This window comes from Aquila chrysaetos, chromosome 5 (genome assembly GCF_900496995.4).
Source record: "Aquila chrysaetos chrysaetos chromosome 5, bAquChr1.4, whole genome shotgun sequence".
Classification (NCBI taxonomy): domain Eukaryota; kingdom Metazoa; phylum Chordata; class Aves; order Accipitriformes; family Accipitridae; genus Aquila; species Aquila chrysaetos.
The window spans coordinates 36,717,765-36,739,401 of record NC_044008.1 but is presented as its reverse complement, the minus strand read 5'-3'; the positions used below and the strand labels follow the sequence as shown (position 1 = coordinate 36,739,401).

The window sequence follows — 21,637 nt, the reverse complement described above, 5'->3', positions numbered from 1 at the left end:
TTACAAACTAGCTTTCTAAAATATAAAGTTCTTTACACAGTAATACGCCAAAGAATGTTGACAGCTTCCCAAATGGCTAACTAGAGATTTCTCTTGTTCATTTGTGTATTTTGATATAGCTGACATTACCTGGCATAGTTTTCCCACTTATGTCAGCATTCATGACAGCAGTAAAAACAAAGAAAATAAACAAATAAAAGAGAGGCATTAAAGTGAAATATTGAGGGGTGGGACTGCTACTTCAAATAATTCTAGAAAGTGCCTCCTTACCAATATCTGATTTACATACCTCAAAACAAGAAATAGTTTTAAATCTATTTCATTTGGACCTTTCAAATAATTCAGCATTTTAAGGATTTTGACTACAGCTGGGATAGACACTCAAGTATTAATACAGGGACATTCAAATCTGGCCCAAAGGCTTTACCAGCAACTGGCAAGAAGCCATCAATTTACATGCCATTTAATACAGCTGAAGAAAGTCAGAGATACTGTTTTAAGCATTTACAAAGCTGCAACTCCCTCAAGGCAATGGTACATCTTAAATTGAATGACCTTGTCTCAGATTAAGATGGATTTTTGCCTGCCAGGTACAAGTCTCCATAGGCTAGATAGACTCTCATACTAAACACACAGATGAGGATCATACTGCCGAACTCCACACAGAGCACTCAACAACAGCTGTGGTGAACACAGACAGAGAATAAAACATTGAGAATTTGGAGTCTAAGTATTTCATGCTATTTTTCTAAGTGGATGATTACTTTTGTAGAGCCACAGCTGAAAATGGAGACCTTCCTCAGCATCAGTATAGTACTCACATGAAACAGAAGTAGTATTAAAAAATTCTTATGCTACTGGATTTTTTGCTAGGTGCCCAAAAGTAAAGCATCGCTGATATAGCACACACCAAAAGACATGTAGGATTATTACACGTATCCAAGACATCTTTTTAACATTTTGATCTGTAACCAAGTTTATTTTTCCCATTGCATTGCAAATCATTACCTGCCAAAATATCAGCGTTCCGTGCAGCTATAGTTTTCACTTTTATTATTCCTGATTCAGCCGCCTGGAAGAGAAGAAAATAAGTATTTTAGATGCTATTTCATACATCAATATCTGGAAAGAAATAAGAAAATTTAAGATAAATAAAAAAGTACAGCCTCAGAACAAAAATGTTTTTGTATTGTTTTCAGTAAGCAGAGCTAATGCAGAAGTGAAATCTTTGTAGCTTCTGGAATTCCTTTCCAGAATTCCACAAGAAGGAGTATATTCTATGGTTAAGAATTTTTAGAAATCACAATTCTCAGTGTATTACCTCCCAGTCCTATGAATGCAAAGAAGAATCACTAGTAAACAAAAAAATTGTTATATAGTCTCTGTACAGTTTCAAACTGTGAAACGATTACCATGATATATAATCTCTCACATTCATGGGGTTGAAATGCTGAAGAAACCGAGAACATCAGTAATTATATCAATGCTTAATACTTAACACTTACACGACACTTGAATATTATTATTGTTCTTCCAGTCAGGTAGCAGTACTCTGCATTTGAAAGCTAACACTTTCACTAGCAACGAGTCTCAGAATGAAACCCATTTTCCCATGGATTTTTGTATCCTAAATGCCCTACACAATTTATCCCAGGGCAGTACCATGAAGAAGCCTTCCTAACGACACTCTCTGTTCTTCCTGACACGCCATACAATCCACAGCAACAGCTCCTCCCCTTTCCCCACACGTCTGACCTGGCAGACCAACAGCATCCTCCTCAGCAGGACCGGGGGCTGCAGAGGCGCAGGCTGGGGGACGCGTGTGCACGGACTGGCTGGACGACAACCAGGTGCTGCCGAGCTGAGCAGCCCACCAAGGAGATCACGTACCGTGGCGAGGGAACAGCAACTCTCTCTTCAATTCTCCGTAAAGACTTCCCAGCATAAATCACTAAAGTCATGTCCTCTAATGAAATCAAGCCAAAATGAAAATGTAACATTGAGGCTTTGCGCTTCAAAATTATGATTTCCGACAAGTTTTGTGTACAAAACACAAAAATGCATTGCAAATGGTGCCTTTCCATTTTTTAATTCCATTAATGCGCTATAAACCTCTGGAAACAATTACAGAAATCATGTCCAATACACTGTGCACCAAAATAAATGCAACAGGTTTTCCCAAACAATAGGACGCAAATTGCTGGAAAATACTGTTCTGCCAAATCTGAAAGTACGCTTCCCCCTTTATTTCAGCTGCGTATTTCTGTGTACTTCCTACACTAAACATTTCCATTTTTCCTCTGATACTACTATGTAAAGAAGTGTGCCATCACTATATAAAATAGATTAGAGAAGTAGACAAGGTGTGGCAGCAGAAATATGAAAGCGACAGCACATGAAGTTCTACCAAGTAATAATATTCCCCCTCCATCAAAACACTACTCCAACACGATTTCCCAGAAAGTCAGGTTAAGATGACTGCATAAATTCATAATCAAATATTTTAATTAAAAGTTCACATACATATTTCTCAAAATAGGTAAATTAGAAATGTGGAACTGAAATTTTCAACTTTTTTTTTCTTTTTCCCAAAACAACATAGAAAGACTAACCACTGCCTTGAGATCATTTAAGACATTTGTGAAATTCTGGAGAATTATTTAAGCTTTGCTGAACAGAGTGTTTCTACTTTAAAAACATAGACAGAATAATATCCACAGTGCCTGAACTAACATACAACATGCTCAAATAAGCACAAAGTGACATGCAAATGTATCTTTTGCATAATTAAAATTAGGAGTGCCAAATGCAGTTCTCATTTATTTTAATTACATTAACTTAATGTGTTGAAGTGTCTAAAGTTTTAAGTCAATCCCGGTTCTTCTTCAGTTATAAATTGTCAGCTAATTAGGGGTGTCTTGTCACAACAAATTGTTCCTATTAATTAAAATGAAGGATTTGTCACAGTCCAACTTCAATTATCTTCAAACTAAACCTCATCACACCTACTAGCAATCGATTTTTGTCTTGCCAGGAGTGACAAACTCTCTCTGAATCAAAGAAATACTAGAGCTTGCCCACATGCGTGACATTCGCAAACACTGTGCACTCTGCACGAAGAAGGAAAAAATTATTTCCAACATAATGTCTCCCAGTTAGTTGTTTCCATGCTAACTTTATATAAAATAGCATATATTTTTTAAACACTACGGTAAAATAAAACAACAGCTATTAGACTTTTTACTACCGGTCTCAATATAAGTTTTTCTCCACGAGACATAGGAAGCTCTGTGATTATCTGCATTATGGTATGGTTTCTATTTAGAATCTCAATTCAAAATGTTTACAGTTAAAAACTAATTACACTGCACACATCCTACAAAAAAAAACCCCTCCATTAGATATGTAAAAAAGGCCATGTATTAACATTTACAAAAAATTACCTCAGCTGATCACAAATAACCAGTAGAAAAAATGAGACTATAAGCAGTTATCTGGCTATTCTGTATACATCAATATAAAAGTATATTGGGACTGCATCAATTTAACTTGGCAAATTAAAAGAGACATCAATAGATTTTGAGTTTACAATTTTATATCAATTACTGCAGCACTCTCCAGGACACTGCCCCATTAGAAAAGGATCTTATAAAAAACACTAACCAAGGAGATGGCCAGCATCATACTGTGTATTTATGGGTACAAATATGATAATTTACTTTCACACAAATATAAAGCACCATGTTTTTAAAGCAGTCACCACTTTTAAAAGTAACATTATCTGTTTCCATTAGCACCACAGTTAATAGTAGTCTAATGAGTAAGTCAGTTATCTCTTTAATTTTAAAAAGAAGCATATACACATAATTCCTGCAACATAACAAAACTCAAGTGTACCTGAAACCTTCAGTCAATTAGATTTCCTATTCTGCTACTTTAATAACTGTGAAATAAAATGTCTCAAACACACATTTGTCATTATTGAGTTTTGCTTCATGTTTCTGCTGAAGCAACTACAGCACCCAGTCTGGGGAGGGGAAATACTGATGAAGAACAGAGAGTCTCAGTGATATTCAAGTCAATCTCTTCTGGCACTTTGATTTGGTTTTAATCAAACAGTCAATAATGTCACAGCAAAATTCAACAGAACCCTTGGGGCTCAAGCACTTGCCCCATCATCTTTCTGCTTCTTTGGAACTTACCAAGTATTTGCCAATTACATGGAAATCACCCTTCACGGAAATCAAAGTAAGGCAAATGGAGAATTTATGTACAAAAAACAAGATACACATAGTGCAGTTCCAAGTAGACTGAAAAGCCTGTGCATAATACCTACCTCCTGGCCTCAGAGTTCCTCTCCCAAGGTGCAGTCTGACAACAACATTCACAGCTCCCCAAGCACCTCACCCTACAGCTACCTTAGAGACAGAGGCTCTCTGCACAAGAGAGACCACGATGTGGAAATTCACAGCGACTTTCAAACCCAGCTTCAAGAGTTTCTCAGATCCAAAACTCTTCCCCTACTCATGGATTTCTCAGTCCTCAGTTCAAACAGGGAAGAACTTCAGCCTTCCTGTCATTAGATGCTGTCATGCTTTAAGCCCAGCTGTGCACCAGGAAGCTGCTCGCTCACTCCTCCCTCCCTGGTGGGATGGGGAGGAGAAAATATAAAGAAAAGCTCGTGGGTCAAGACAAGGCCAGGGAGGGATCACTCACCACTTATGGTCACAGGCAAAAGACAGGCTCAACTTGGGCAAAAAACAAAATCAATTTAATTTACTACCAATGAAATCAAAACAGGATAATGAGAAGTAAAACCAAACCTTAAAACACCTTCCCCCCAGCCCCCCCTCCTTCCCGCCTCAGCCCCACTCCCGGTTCTCTCTCCCCAGGGGAGCAGGGGACGGGGGCTGGGGTCGGTTCCTCACACCTTGTCTCTGCCGCTCCTTCCTCCTCAGGGGGAGGAGGACTCCGCGCTCGGCCCCTGCTCCGCCGTGGGGTGTCTCCCGCGGGAGGCAGTCCTCCATGAACTTCTCCAACCTGAGTCCTTCCCGTGGGCTGCAGTTCTTCATGAACTGCTCCAGCGCGGGTACTTTCCAAGGGCTGCAGTCCTTCAGGCACAGACTGCTCCAGCGCGGGCTTTCCCACAGAGTCCTGGCCATCCTGGGGGGCCCCCGCTCCCCTCCATGGGCTGGGGGGGACAGCCTGCCGCCTCACCGCGGGCTGTGGGGGCATCCCCTCCTCCAGCGCACCTCCTTGCATAGGGCGAAAAGCACCAACGAGGTAACAGAGACGAGCAATTTCTGCTCAGGCACTCAACAAGCAAAGACTTAACCCATCCCCAAGCAGAATCAACATTTTCCAACATCCAGGTAACATTCAAGAGCTAAATTTCTCCACATTACAGTCTCTGTGCACATATTTGAAGATCTATAACTCATAAATAGCATATGGAGGTATTAGGATAACTGGGGTATGCAATTCTGTAAGGTACTGTTCAGGATGATGTAAAGGCAAGCCACCCATACCAGCATCAGAGGAATAAGTGCATCTGAAAGGCAGCAGTTCCTCAAATTTGTCTTCCAGGGACACTGTGGAAGCTCTCAAACCCAGCTGCACCAGACAGTCTACATTACCAAAAGATACCACTATAGCTAATTCCGTGATCGTAATAATGTTACCCAGCAGCCCAAGAATGGCCACAAGGAATAATGGCATGGGGTATGCTTGAACACATAACTGTATAATTATTTAGCTGTTTACTTCTCACAGGCAAAGACATCATGGACATCTGTTGCAATGCATATGGACGGGCAAGCAAGGTACCAGAGTGGTCAGCTGGGACGTGATCCGAGAGCACATCAGTTGCTCCACAGTAATCCCTATGGATTTGGCCTTACTCTGGGGTAAACGAGAAAGACCTACCCTTCTTTCATTGAAAAATAACAACACAGTTAACAACTTCTCATAAGGGAAAGATGACACAAAATTCTAATCTTGAATCTCTCTCTTAACAGTGAGCCTTTTCGGAAAGTGAAAAAACCACCCACTGTCTGCCATATCAACAATTTTTTAAAAGTTTCAAAAAAGGGTTTTTAAAAAGGGGTTTTTTTAAAGGATCAACTTGCTGATCTTCAAAGAAAGTGCTACCTCACAATTGGGACCAGAAGTCAGTACCTTTTTTTTTTTAACCAAAAATTATATATACACATAAAGATATTTAATGTAACAACCAGACATGTGCTAATTTCTACTAAGGATTGATTTAACATTAAATATATTTTTGTATGAACTTCTAAATGCGATAGTATTGTTACCAAAAGTTAATAAAATAAAGAATTTCCACTGCTAGTACTTTGAATGACCATTTGTGTTTTGATTGTATGTTCAAGAGCAAATTGCTGTCTCCAGAGATACCAAAATTGCTGTAAGGTTTGCAAGCTTTTGATTTCTCTCTTCTAAAAAGAAAAGCACTCAGCAATGCTTTCAGGAATGATGGTCTGTGTTGGTATTTACATTACATTGTTTGCCAACCTTTTACTAAGATTGGATGAGAGTAATATATGTCATCTATGGTCACTTCCACATCTATTACATGAAATAAAAACAGCAATTTTTTTCTATCCAACATTTTCTGCCTTTCCAACTGGAACATGAACCCTATATCCAATAGTTTAGATAAGAGATCCTCCTGTCTAAAGTACAGTTTCACTTCATTGTTATTCTGGCTTGCTTTGCAAAAGCACATTCTAGACCATTACTGTACTGTCAAACTATTATTTGGAAAAGGACACACTCACAAAAAGCTCCACACTAAATCAACCTCATGAAAGCACTCAAGTATACCACGTTTGTGTGAAAAAGCACTGTACTTGCCTTCTGTATTTTTATCTTCCTCCCCAGGAGTACAATCCCTACTCAGACCCTTCTCTTTTATATACGTTCATTCTACCCGTGATTTAAACCGGTGAAATGTCAGTTCTGATCTGAGAGCGCTGTGCACTCACTGGGATTTATTATGTTGAATGATTTAATGTATTTGGATCAGAGCTTGCTCACACACTACTTGGCAGAGTCTCTGGGAATGGAGGATCACCCACATAAAGGCAGACACAGGCAGGGAGTACCTGAACCAAGTACTTAAGTCAACTGGACACGTACAAGCCCACGCACCCAAGAGCCAGTGTCCTTGAAAGGACACCCTTTATCAGGGGCACGGTGACTGGGGAAGGCTAATGATGACTGGGGAGAGGTAAGCACCACACAAATCTCAAGGGAGGGCAGGGAAGAGCTTTCAGGGCACTACAGGCCTTGACAGCTTCACGTCACTCCCTGGGAAGGTTATGGAACAAATCCTCCTGAAAGCCATTTCTAGGCACATGCAGGACAAGATGATGATTAGGAATAGCCAACACAAATTTAGCATGAGCCTCACCAACCTGACTGCCTCCAACAATGAGATGATAAGCAGTGTGTGTATAGGGAGAGCACTACATGCTTTATACCTTGACTATAGCAAAGCCTTTGATGCCATCTCCAATTGTATCCTGATAGTCAAATTGGTGAGATATGGATAAGTGGACAGTAAAGTGGGTGGAAGATTGGCTGAAAGGGTCATTACAAATGGTACAAAGTCCAGCTGGTAACCAGTTATTAGGTGTGCTCCTCAGGGATGGATACTGGAGCTAATATCATCTCACATCTTTATTAGCAGCCTGGATAAAGGCATAGAGTCTGCAGACAAATATAAAATTCAGGGTACTATTCAAGATTCAAGGGGAGGGGGGGCGGGGGGGGGGGGTGTGTATTCAGAGGAACCCAGACAGGCTGAGAAAGGGGCTGGTACAAACCTCATTAAGTTCAACAAAGGCCAATGAAAAGTCCAGCCCCATGCACCAGTACAGGCTGGGGGCTGGCTTTGCAGCAAATGACCCAGGGTCCTAGTGGACAGCAAAGTGGAACCAAGAGCCAGCAGTGAGCCCTTGCAACAGAGGTGGCCAACTGAGTGCTGGGCTGTATTAGCAAGAACATAGGCAGCAGGTTGAGGGAAGGGAGTCCTTCCCCCTTTGGCTCTTGTGGGACTGCTGCTGGAGTAGTATGGCCAGTTTTAGTCTCCCCAGTGGAAGACAGACATTGAGAGGATGGAGCAAGTTCACTGGAGGTCTACCAAGACAGCTGAGGGATGGAGAACAATAGATAAGGAGATGCTACAAGAGCTGCACTTGTTCAGCCTGAAGAAGACAAGACTAAGGGGAGGGCTTGTTAATGTCCATGGCTTCCTAAAGGGAGGCTGTGGTGAAGAAAGCAGTTTGCAGTCACTGTTCAGATGCATGCTCCATCCTGGATATATGTACAAGTAAAGAAAGAAAGCAGGGAACACTGAAAGCAATAATGCTCCCTTCAAAACACTTCATATTCTACAATTCCTGCACAAGTTTCTCACTGTGATTTTTCTTCCACAGAATCTTAGCAATCATGGTAAAATAGTATTAATTTTCCTATAAATCGAAAATTGAATTTTGGTAAACCACTTTCACTACCACAAAACCTTCAAGACAAAACCAGCTACAGTTTTCCAATTTTTTAAGTTTGGAATGTGTAATTTATATTAATTGTTGAACAGCCCGATTACCTTTTTTTTTTTTTTTTAAATCAAGAAATTAATATATTTGCTGGGTTTTTTTGTATTGCATTCATTTAGCATATAAAGACAAGAAATTGCAAACAGACCATCAGTCTCTATTCATATACAAACTAGTTTCTTCAGCTGTTCACACTTTACCTGAGACAGAAGCAAAATTGCTGTGGTTTACTCTATGTCATGATCTACTTGTGCTCAATGAAGGAAATAAATAGTATGCACTTCTGATCCCAACAGGCACAACAACAGTTGAAGATACCAAACTCTAATTCCTGCTAGACTTGACTCTACTCAAGGATGGTGCCATTCTCAATTACCAGAGCTCCAATGCTTTGAGAAAAAATAAAAGTATTAACTGATCCTATTATACACTTTCTCCACGAAATCAAGATTTATGATATTGCAGTTTTTGGTTTGGGGTATTTTTTTAAAAACACACAACCTTGTCCATTTCCAGCTTTAGCGCAACTATATTAGTTGCCCTCATATTAAAAGTGCTCTTTCACTTGACAGGAGCGACTACTCCTCTGGTCCACTAATCTTCTGAAATTGTCAGTGTGCAGTATCAGCAGCCAATTCAGAATCCTGAACGTTAATCGTCAATAATGCCAGGAGAGGTGCCAGTGTTACCTAAATTGCTTCAGAGCTGTTGTCTCTGGATGTAACTCACTTGACGTGAAGGTGGAGGTAAAGAGAATGAAATGCAAAAATTTAATATCAGGAGTTTTCATTTGACAATCAAAATATTACACCTCAGCTGGAAAAACTGTCACATATAAATGAACAGAACAAATCAGAATGAATAACATAAAACAACTCATTACTGAACAGCAATGATGTAGACAAAGAAAAAAGCTAACCAAGACTTGATACAGAAGAAACATAGCTAATTAGCAACAAATTCTTAAGTTACACTTCTCATCCACAGTCAGATAGAATCAGGATGTACCCTGTATGTTGCATTATATTATATATGTTATATATATATACACTATATTATATTAATACATAGTATTTTTTAAGATATATACACGTAGCGTATGGATATCTTGAGAGAGCCCATGTCTACCATTAGTGGATTTCTGAGTGATCCATCAAGTACAACACAACTGATTATAAATCACTGAAATAGAGCACTTGAATTTTCATGACATACTTTTGTCACAACAATCATTATTCTACATTAAAAAAAAAAAAACAAAAAACAAAAAAAACACCAAACACCACCACCAAAACCCTGTTTCAGAGTTTTAGGAGATTTACACTTGAAGTTCAAACTAATTTCTCTTCCAGCTTATTGATCAGAACAGATGGGACCAGGAAACTCCTGAGGCTTTGCCACAAATACTATATTCAGGATCACCCAGTCAGAGACAGCGATGCCTGTTTGTCTAGCGCCTGGTAAAACGAAACAACAGTCAACAGTTTGGGCACTAGCTGAGAACTGGAGTCACCAAGAATTTCCAACTTCTGCTACAGGTTTCCTGTATAATCTTCAGGAAGCCATAGGAGGCAGATGGGGATTCAATCAGAGATTAGGATGCACAAATTTAAATATTTAGACTCCTGTTAGACTAGAGATTTAGTCTCTACTGAATGCTCCTTAATTCTTAAAGCCTCTCCTTAAGCCAATTCAGCTGACCCGCGAGTAGGGGCTCAATACAGAAGTCTAAGCTTAGACCTCCGTATCCGAGACAGCTGCCTGCAGACAGCAGAAGGCCCATGCTCTTCTGGACCAGCTGCTGGAAGACAAGGAAGAATCATTAATGCATCTCAAGTGACAAAGATACCCAATGTGTAGGTAACAGAGCGAATCAATCCCCTGGCTACAAGATCCTCTGAATAGCTATTTGGCTCTATTGACAGTATTTCCTTAACAAACCGAGCCTGCACAATCAATGAAGGGAGCTTAGACACCCGAAGTTAGGCACCTTAATCCTGCACTGAAGTCTAACTTGAGAAGTTTACAGATAGACTGAGGTACAGAAAATTTTTGTCATTTTTTTTTATTCATTAAATTGTAAGGTATTACATGATGGAGAAATCGGGTCTATGTGCGTGATGTGCATCATTTCTGAACGTGACATTTCTTACCCAAAGACTAAGATGATGACATGAATAATATATCTTGACACTTAGAACACATTTGTATAGATGACAGTCCCCTAGAAACATAACCGTACACTTTTAAAAACATAATTTTGAAAAAATACTGCTGTACACAGATCAATATTGAATAAAAAACACTGTAAAATTAATGGATTCCAAACATGAAGCCAGACACGGCAATTGGAAAAGATCGGGAATTATAAAAGGAACTGTAGGAAATACTAGGGATCACCTGTTTCAAGTTACCAGCTCAGCTACAGCCTGGCAACTAAAGAATGCTACAAAATAATCTCCAGTCACATGCACAAAACACATGCTTGAGTGCAAGCTGCCTAATTATGCCAATATGCATTTTACAGAACATATTTTATCTATTTCAAAAGAACCGTTAAAATATTAGTTAAGTTAATACCCATTAAAGCAAACAAAAAACTCCACAGTATTTGCGTCCTTCTGAACTAATGCTGTGAAGACCTGAAAATTAACCAACCTGGAAAGTTCAGTGTAGGTTAAGTTCCCTGTAGGTTATAGTGTCAGAATTATTTAATGCATTTTATTCAAAAAATGAAGCAGGAAATCCCAAAACTTGGTTACTCCTACAGAAAATGTACAAAGGTTTGTTCTTTGGCAGGTCCATTTGGCTTATCTTTTTACCACTGGAGTAGCATGAACGCAGAGCTGTCTGAAACTATTCAATGCTAGTACTACAGCAAGATACACAAGACTCAAACGCCCAAATCATAAGGCATTTCAACAGGTCGTTTTCCTTCTTAGCCTTCTCTGATTTGTGTACTGCACTACATTCAACAGATTTGCTGAAATGCTGTTACTGTTACAGAACAAACAGCTAATATTCACGCATATTTTAACTCTTCCTTCCAGTTGCATTAGGAATCTTAATGATCACTTTGACAATATAAACCCAATTAACTGATCTGTATCTTTTTAACATATGTTAAATTCTGCAATACATCCTCATATTTAGTTTCATACAGCTACCCAATGACATCAGAGAGGCTCCCTAAAAGGACAAGCTTCCCAACTAATTTCTTGGCATTAGCCCTAAGATACGTTCAGGATCAGCATATCATTCCAAAATGAGAATGATTTAACCCAGACAATGAAACCGTCATGTATGTCACTCAGTGCAGACAAGAGTGGACTCCAAAGGAAGAAATGCATGAATAAAACCTGTGTTCACAGAACACAACAGATAGCCCCTCAGAAAGGGCAAATCCTATCTCTTGGCTCAGCTAGCCCACACCACTTTTACTGTAATTAAATAATTTAAAGTTTGCTTTATCCAGAAGTCACTCAAATCTGGATTCTTTAACTTTCACCCAAAGAATTTTGTAGGCTACTTGCCTGCAAGTAGAGTTACTTATAAAAGACGGAAAATAACATTGCAAAATTGGATTCTATTATTTTTTCCTAGATACAGCAAATTAATTTACAATACAGTTTCAAAAATATGTCTGCATGCCAAAGGCATGCACAAATCAATAAATAGTTAAACAAAAGCAATACTGCTGTTTCAAACAAAGATCTGGAAAAGAAACAGTACAGAGAGGTTATCAAAAGCTATCTTTCAGGAGTCTCAAGAGAGCACTTCAACAGACCAAAGTATTCAAAGCTAAAACTGTGCTGCTCTTCCAGGTTGAGGGAAGTTGAACACTATTTCTTTTCCAGCCCTACTACTCCAAATCACCGCAGCAGCAAACGTCCCAGAACATACCTGCAATCCGTTACACGACTGCTAAGCAGAGGGCACAGCCTGTCCCACGACGGGTCTGAGCCAGGCCAAGCTGGTCCTGCCACGGGAGGATGCAGCCCCTGCCCGCCCCAACCCCGCCTGCCCTCTCCTACCAGCACAAGCATGACTGCAACTGTGCAGCGAGCTGGCTAACAGTTAATTTTTTTCGTGTGTTTTGTTAAGCTCATTTTGCTTTTACTGCTATTTAAAAGTCAAGGAAAAAAAAAACCTGAGTCAACATAGAGACTACAAGCCTACTTGTAGAAACCCAAGACTGTTGGACTGGGTCTGTGCAAACAGCAAGGAGATACATATGACTGGGATTCAGGCTGAGAAGAACTTTTGGGGTATACTTATTTCCCCCTTTAACCCCATTATTTCTGCTCATTATAAATATTTTCCCCTTGTATTTCTAAGGTTTCTTACACAGCAAAATTATCTAACCCAATCAGATGCAACTTAGAGAACAGTATTTTCATTCAGTAATAAGAAACAGCAGGTAACCTATTTAGCACACTAAACTATTTTCAATTTTGTGACAAGACAAAATTCTTACTCCAGTTCACTAAAGAGAGCACCTCCGGCTTCCCACACACCCAGCACAGGCTACCGAAACTCCAGTCACTATCAGGTTAAAATAGTTTATAAAGCTCTATGTGTGTGCCACTCAACTCAGTCCAGAGTTAGAAGCATTACAGGGCTCTCTAGTACAGAGCAAAGCTTAGAGCCCACCCTATTAAAAACAACAGAGTAATGACCAATTAGTATTGTTTTCCAGGAGAAATGCCAGATTACTTCACATAACATGAGCAGAGCTGATGCCTGTACCAAAGACTGCTTCATCCTCTGTAATTTCAAGCTCCAAAAGACACTGTTCAATTTACACTTGCCCTGAGAGCTTCTATCACCTCCGTGGTTGGTGTCTATTTTTCTAACTGGGGAATAGAAATGTGTTGTGAAAATACGAATGCGTTTTTCAGCAATGTCATTATTTGTATGTCTGCCAATAGAAACAGTTTTGGCATATCACAGACGTAACCACCAAATCACTCCTTGGTCCTAGGATATAGCTTTCATGCTTAGTATACTTCTGTAGTCAGTGCTGATCTGAGAAAGTATCAAACAGAAAAACCACCTAGCAACAAACAGACGTGGGTCTGAAGTCTAATAGCAACTGGTATTCCCAACACCCTTAAGAAATAAGCCTAGCACCTTAGTTAATCCCCAAACATCATCAGCAACATGATTTCAAACGCACAGATCCTTTCTGCAGCTCCCATTCTCAGTGCATTAATCGGCACCACCTAGGAAAACCCTGCTCGGGTATTATTTGTCACAGGGAGCAAAAACAAGGTGTGGATTGCTTTGGGGCCAACAATACATTCTGTTATTTCTTAGTCAAAAGCTCTAACTAAGGGGAAGGAAGTTTGCCACACATTTGTGTCATAAGTTTAACATTGGGAGAAACTCAGTAATTCAATGTTTCTTAACAGATTATCAGAGAGTCAGCAAAAACCTCAGAATCACTGTTTTAAGTGACTGGACTTATAACTACATGATTTCCACGTAAGTGTGACCTACTAAGAAAATTTTACAGACTCAGAAGTAATAGAAAAACATGAGATTAAAGTGCTTAAAACAGTGAAGAGTTCAAGTTCCATTTCCAATAAGGGTTTAAGACTTTACTTCCAGCCCCTAACTGAGGATAAGGTCTAAATCCCACAGTCTGTCTGTCCCCTTTTCTGCTGCATCCACTTCTTCCCCCCCCCCCGGCAAAAAAAAAACCAAACCAAAACAAACAAAAATCCGATAAAGCTCTTCAGTTGTCATCTACCTGCCTGTTCAAGGAATCATTTAATATTGTTTTGGTCTCTCTGTACCTAATAGATATGGCATTAGTTTGTAATAACATACGCATTAGAAAGATCTTTAAAAAATGAAAACTAAAACCCTATTTAATTAAAAAAAAAAAAAAAGCAGGCTCTGTTTTTCTGATCATACCACTTTCTAACTCCTTACGGTATTAATTAAAAAAGGATTTGCTCAAATTAATCATATGAGCAACAAGTAGAACCGAGAACTACACTACTACTTTTATCAGCAGCAAACCTATCAGCTAAATTAATTTTGCAGAATTTTAACAGTATTAATATAAAAATCAAAAAACCAGAATAGACAAATCATTTTAGAAATAGCTGATGATAACAGATAGCTGTGAGCAAAACTTTAGATTACGTCAGAAATTGGAAAGATTATTAGAAGCAGTTTACCTTCATAAAGTACCTATCAAATCTGACAACTATAACATAGCTCATGACTATTAATTTTGGACTAGGAGTTTTTCAATAGCTTTATCACAGTACGGTAAGTTTATGGAAGCATACATACCAGCTGCAAGATAAACTCATAAATTACACTGCATGTGGTAGTGACAAGGAGAGTCTAGTTACACTGCAAGTAAAAAAAGTGACATTATAAGAAGTCGGAATTTGTTTTATGAAGCCTGTGTTTAAACATGGTTTAAAAAGCTGGTGCTGTTCCAAACCAGTAAGAACAACACGCTATTCCCCTGATCAGTCTAGCCAAATCTAATCATGATCAGACCAAATGCATGCAATTAAAATACCTGTTTAGCAGTTGAGATTTGACAGAAAAGGACACCCGTTTCCTTTAAAACTAGAACAAAAAAATGGCTTCCAGAAGTGAGGAAGTAAGACCATTTCCTGCGACTGTATCATACATCCTACTGTAGGACTGCTCTCACCTCAGACCTCTCTGTAAGAGCCCACAACCCACAGCAGAAAGAGTCTCACCTCTTTATAAACACCTTCCACTACAATTCCATAAACCTACCCGAACTCCAGACAACTGTGAAAAACTTTTAAGTGTTTTTAATGCAGTAAGCTATGCAAATTGCTGTCGAGATGTAAAAGGGAACACAGAAGTCGTACTTACACAAGAATATGATAAACATGCTGAACAAGTACCAAGAACTGCACATGCAGTAGTTACTCGAACCTTCAGCATGGCAAATATAATGAAGAATTACTAAAAATACTAGCTTGAGAATTACACTGCCCATCTCCTTGGTGGATCTTGAAGAAAGTAAACATTAACACGGTGGGGAAACTTGTTCACAGACCAAACAACTTAGTCACACAGTATTAGACGGGAGAAAGTGGAAGCGGCACCCCTGCTTCCCTCCAAAACACACACACAGATTTCTGTTCAGTTGACCACAACTTTTTCTTATTTACATGTGACCACACACAATTTCTCAGAACCGATCACAGCCTTCTCTTGTTTTTCTGTGACCACACACAATTTCTCAAACACACCGGTACTCCTCTGCAACCTACAGTCATATAAAACATGCTCTGCTACAGTGTGTCGCTTCATGCCTTTCAAAACCAGCACAATCATTAGCTTCGATTCACGTGTTGAAGTGCATAATACTTCATACAATATTAAATATGCCATCACTTAATTGGAACTAAAGTCACATTACATACGCAATTCCTTTCTTCCAAACCGGCAGAGTCTTTACCATATTTTTCCAGGTACCTTTCTGGTTCTGCAGCTTAATCTGAGTTAATAATTAGCATTTTTCGTCCCACCGTTGCACAGAAAAAATATTTCTTAAAATGGCAAGTGGCAAACTACTGATAGGGAAAAAGTTAAACTGACCGCATAAACACGCCAGAGAAACACACGGTTGAAACGTATACTTTAAATCAGGGAGAAAAATTCTGATCGCACTTCAATTAAACCGATCCTGCTCATCGAGATTACCTAAGTCTCAAGCCGCACACGGGGTAAACTGAGGTTTGAAAAATAAGACGCGCCATCCTACCGGCGTGAGTTTCTTTAAGGGTTTTTTTTTACAAAGGGGGGAAAAAAGTGACCTGAACCGCCGCGTCTCCCCGCAAGCTCCCTCGGCGGCGGCCATACCGTCGGAAAGCCGGGCAAGCCCCGGGGCTTCGCCAGCCGCCCCCAGCGGTCCGCGCAGCGAGCACCGGCAGACCCGGGGCCGCAGCAGGGAGGCACAGGGTACGCCTGGGGCCAGGGAGCCTGGGCCTTCGCCCGCGGGCAAGGCACGGACCCCGGGGGGACCCGCCAGCCGCCCGCCGGTGCGCCCGGGCCCTGGGCAGCCGGCCCGCCGCGGGAGAGTTCCGTGAGGAGACGCCGAAACGGCCGCGCCAGACGCGGCCGCTTTTCCCCGGGAGGGCGCTGGGGGCGAGGCGGGGAGGGGGACGGGGACAGGTCGCCCCCGTTTCGCCCCCGCCAGCAGACGGCCCGGCCCCGCTCGCCGGGGTGCGCCGGCCCGGCCCGGGCCGCCCCGAGGGCGACCACCCGCAGACAAGCCCGGCGGGCGAAGCCACCTCAGGCGCAGACGGCGCTCGGCGACCCGCGGCCGCGGGGGCCGGACCTCGCCGGCAGCGGCGCCGGGCGGAGGGCGCGGGGGCTCGGGCGCGCCGGCAGCCTCCGCTCCGGCCGGGCCCCGCGGCGAGGGAGGCCGCCCTCCGGCCCGGCCCGGCTCCTCCCGCCCCTCACCTCCTTGACGGGGGGGGAATTTTTTCCGGCACTCCAGGCTGAGGCCCCGCAGGTCCCCCTGCATGTTCTCCAGCAGCTTCTTCACGGCTTCGGGGCTGCTGGTCCCGGACATGGCGCCGCCGGGCCGGGCGCTGTTCCCAGCGGGCAGGGGCAGCGCCTCTCGCTCCGCGGCCCCGGCCGACACGTCTGCGCCCGACACCGGAACCCGTCAGCCCCGGCCCCGCCGCCGCCCCCCGCTCCCACAATGCCGGGCGCCGCGCGTCAGCCCGCTTCCGCGCAGCCGGCCCGGGGGCGGGGAGAGCGGCGGCGGCGGCGGCGGCGGCAGGGCCGCGGCCTGCCGGGCCCGAGGCGGGGCGGAGCGGAGCGGGGACCGTCGCCCCTTCCCCGCCGTGTCCCCGCAAGCCGCGCCGCGCCGGGCCGGCGGGAAGGAAGGGGCAGGAGGCGGCGCCGGCGAAGAGCGCCTGGAGAGGCGAAGGCCTTCAGCGGCCACCAGCCCCGGCGAGGGGCTGGGAGCGGCCGCTCTCGCCGAGTGCGGGGTCCCCCGCGGTGTCCCCCCGACAGCTTTGCAGCCAGCTGCCTGTAACCCACCCGTCCCCGAAGCGGGCACCCGAGCAACGAGCGGGAGCTCTTCGGCCGCTGCCGCCGGTCCCGCTCCCCGTGTAACTCCGGGCACGGCCAGCGCTTCCCTCCCGGGCGGCCTGGACGGTGCCGCGGAGCTCCCTTCTGCGGGACGGCGTTCGTCGTCGCCCAGTTAGCGTTTCGCGAGGGGTTCGGTCCCTGCGGCCGTGCCTTCGCCGCGTTCTGGCTGCTGTGACTCTTGCACTGCCGCGGCTGCCTGCCCGTAACGCGGCACGGTTCGCTCGCGCTCCCGTAAACCCGGGCAGTCGGAAAACGTTCCTGAGTTTCTGCGGTCTGTGGCCTTTAAACTTGGGAATCTCGGGAAAAAAATGGTGAAGAGTCAGAACAGAGGAGAATAAATTTTTACCGCCTTCCTATTTAAAATTATTTTAAATAATGGCTTCTCTTCAGACTTCCCTGAAAGTCCTGTGTCTTATTCAGAGAACGTTCCAAGATCTCCTTTTATCCTTGTTTTTGTTTGTGTCTTGCAGTGGAAAAGGGAAAAGAACCTCGCCTGAATTTGAGCATCCCCACTTGGATGCTGGGGTTCATTTACTGTGAGGGATGTTGCAAATCACACGGTAAACAGGCTGCCACTGGCCTGTACGCTCCCGTTGTACGCTGTAGCTCTAGACGTAAATCTTTAGGTGTGCTTTGTGAGGGCAAAAAGTACAGGATTGCTTTCCAAGTAATTTATTACTTTAAGACCTTTGTTTGTACATCGTTTTCAAATTACTGGCTGTTAACTTGACAGAACTGGGTGAATGGATGTCGGGTTTTAAAACTGCCTGTAATACTGGCACAGTTGAATTTGGTGGTCAAACTTGATGTGCCTTCAGACAAGGCATTAGGATTTCAGCCTGGGTTCAGTAAAATCAAACCCATGATTCTGTAACATTGTTACGCTTTCAAAAGGCATTGGTCTGTGCATCCTCAAAAGCCTTGATTTTTATATGCTTACTTAAGAAAAGCAAAAAAACAAGACTGTTGTCTTCAGTAGAGCTGTTTACGTGCTTAACCAATAAGCGTTTTCCTAAGGATTTTCCCGTCCTAAGTGCTTCTGTTCTGGGCTTCAGTCCTGATGGCAATTCGCAGACCAGTCCGAATACCTTCATAAGAAACATGGATGATTTGCTAGGAGGATGAGTCAGTTAATTATTGACTATGCATAGGTGTTTCTTAGGTAAGCTTTAATGATTTACTTCCTCTTTGTTGTTTGGACTTTTCCACCTATTTACCGTACTTGGGGAGCTGTGGGGTTATTGGTACTCCCTGAATCTGCCTGTCTGCCTGAACTAAAACGATTGAAATTTCTTGTGAAATGAGGGTCAGTTAACTGTTCTATAACACTGCCTTTCTTACAAAAAGGGAGCAAGTATTTTGGGTAGAATTTGTCTGCGTGTTACATCTTGAGTTAAAGCATCCCACCGTCGTTATTATCCCTGTAATCAAAAGGAGGAAGATGAGGAAAACTGTCATATGGCCATATTTGCCTGTTAACAATGGTGAGACAAGTAAGAAGAATTGAGATTAAGAATTGAGATTAATCACATTTAAAACAAGCATTAGATTGTACGTGCATACTAATTCCCTGCAAACCTTACTGTTTTGTTTAACCACACTACTGTAAACATTCAGTTTGCATGGGGGGGGGGCAGGGAGGGAGTACTCTTACTTTGTGAATGCCTGATAAGTTAACCTACATGAAAGATGGATGATGTTTCCTTTAATCAAAGCCATAGCAGTAAATTTTTCCGCCCCTCCTCACAGAGTAATGCCAACTTCTGAAGTAAAAGTACCGAGGGAATAGATGATTACTGCATTTGAGTAAAATTGACAACTTGTTGCCATATGATTTTTTTGTTAAGGAATGTGTAAAAAAATTGTAAAAATATTTAAGAACAGTAGTGACAAATATTTTGGAATATAAACTACTACACATCTCAGGAAGAAATTTTTTATGTATTCTTTGTGTTGTAATTTATATTTGCGTAAAATGATGGTTTCTTGAGAAAAAGCAAATTATTTTATGATGTTAATTATTTTTATCATATTAGCTTGTACCTGCTGATTATCCATCTTTTCTTATTCCAGGTGTGTAGTGGCATAACTGGGAGCAGGCTAGAGGCTTTCCATATTTGTAACAGCTTGATAGCAACCCTGCCACCTCTATTAATTGTGACATAACATTTTTTTTAAAGCTCTTTCTTGCTGACGTTCCACCCTTTTCACTAATCTCAATTTGCTCAGTGCTCTGTTTTGTAGATCAGGAAAGAAAGGACCATATGCTATTCCCGTCATAAGCAAAAAATATTAATGTTCTTGATTCTTAAAATAATTTTCTTGTTACATTGTAGAATCTTAGATTTATTAGTCTGCTGAGATGCATGAAAAAAAATGTTACTGCAGCTCTTTAGTTGTCTGTTACGATGGCTGGTGTTTAGCTTTCAGTCATCCGCTGTCCTCTCCGTAGATTAACAGCACCCTTCTTTAACTATGTCAGACCAAAATGGACACACAATTGTAATAGTACCCAACTCACGGTACTGGAATGCAAAATTAATCTTGGAATGCTGTAACAACGTATTCTGGTGAATTTTTTCAGCTTCCAAAATTGAGACTATGACTCTTTAGTATCACATAATTTCTCTTTACACATTGTGACGCTTTTTGAACCAAGCAAAGCAGTTGTGAATTTGGTGAGACCTGCTGTAATTCAGAATCTTAGGAAATTGGGTATAGAACTACTTTAATAAGCAACATGTCTATTAACTAAAAGGGTTTTTTTTAGGTTAAGTGCAGCTTCCATCTTCTCTGAAGGCCATTCTGTGTTTGATACTTAAATCTCAGTGCCTGAGTTTAAAATTTGTTCTGTTCGCGTACTCCACCTTTTATCATTTACATTTATCATACATATCTTTTCGACTACCAGCTTTGACACTCAGCTTGCTCAGCATTGCCAGCCAAACACAGCAAGATTGCTCGTGGGTTTGGAACTCAATCATACGAGTGGTTGCAGAATTGGAAACTCTGCTGCAGCAGAAAGATCTGCTGAGTATGAGAACTGGGAACTACACACGTGCCTGAGTCTCAGGCGCACCTCTTAAACACAAGATAATCTTTCTCACTGTTTTGATGTACACCTTTTGTAAAAGCAGAAGATTTATTAGTTGAGCTAAACCAGAGCAGTTAAACTACTTTTAAACTAGCCAGGATCCTTTTAAGTGACACTGACTTGATTGTGAATGTGCCTTACTGTAGTTGCCTTGCATTGCAATAGATATTATTGCACGTTTTCCTAAGCCTGAGTAAAAGTGCTTGCCTGTCTTTTGGTGTGTTTTGAATGCCTCGGTTTCAATTCAAGTAGCTTTTGAGTCAGAAAGTAGAGCAGTGTATGTGGACATCTCTGAGGGCACGTTTTTGACTAGCAAGCTAAAAATGCTCGTTAGGTGTTAAGCTAACTTTGTATTGTGCTGCAATTATTACGTCGTTGTTTGCTTTGTTATTTAATTACATGTTATTTCATGATGGGCAGTGGGTGATTGAAATAATTCCCTGTAGCTTTATGGCCCTATTTACCAAGAAAAATGCTCATGAGACCTATTGTGATTCATTAAATTACCTCTTGGAACCAGTGTTCATGTTCATTCCAAATGATGCGCATCAGTCATTTTGATTTGATTAAACATGGGATAGCACTTGGCTGTATTAATTTCAGGTGTTTACAGCCCATCCTGATCGGTGCAGGCTTTGAATATGAGCACGGGGTTCTGTTGGCACATTGTACAGAGGCAAAGCTGTCAGATTTTACTGTGGCAATGATTTGGTTTCATGCTGATGAGAAGAATCATGGCTTTTCCTCTTGAGTTCGCTTTATGAACACTCCTTTTGTATGATTTTGTAACTTATACAAACCTATACATAGTAACACTACTAAATAAACTTCAGGATAGGAAATATCA

The 21,637-nt window shown here is 41.9% G+C and overlaps 1 protein-coding gene and 1 long non-coding RNA gene across 7 annotated transcripts in view; one reads left to right on the top strand and one right to left on the bottom strand.

Annotated features, from left to right (window-relative positions):
* The window catches only part of MON2 (MON2 homolog, regulator of endosome-to-Golgi trafficking), a 90,191-nt gene extending 72,903 nt beyond the window's left edge, over nt 1–17,288 (bottom strand). For 4 of the 6 annotated variants that reach the window (XR_005932495.1, XR_005932496.1, XM_041123816.1 and 1 more), the window contains exon 1: nt 1,009–1,072. Coding sequence is in view for 2 of the 6 variants with exons in the window: in XM_030013257.2 (XP_029869117.1) it covers nt 1,009–1,072; nt 12,015–12,022; nt 17,067–17,169 (175 nt within the window). In the remaining 4 variants the exon portion in view is untranslated. Of the gene's footprint in view, nt 1–1,008; nt 1,073–12,014; nt 12,023–17,066 lie in introns of those variants that run through there. The other 2 variants (XM_030013257.2, XM_030013259.2) reach the window with 1 other exon arrangement.
* A 43-nt stretch (nt 17,289–17,331) lies between these two features.
* On the top strand, nt 17,332–21,637 carry LOC115342056. Its single transcript, XR_003923618.2, has 2 exons — nt 17,332–18,007; nt 18,167–21,637. It is a non-coding gene; the product is annotated as an uncharacterized LOC115342056 (long non-coding RNA).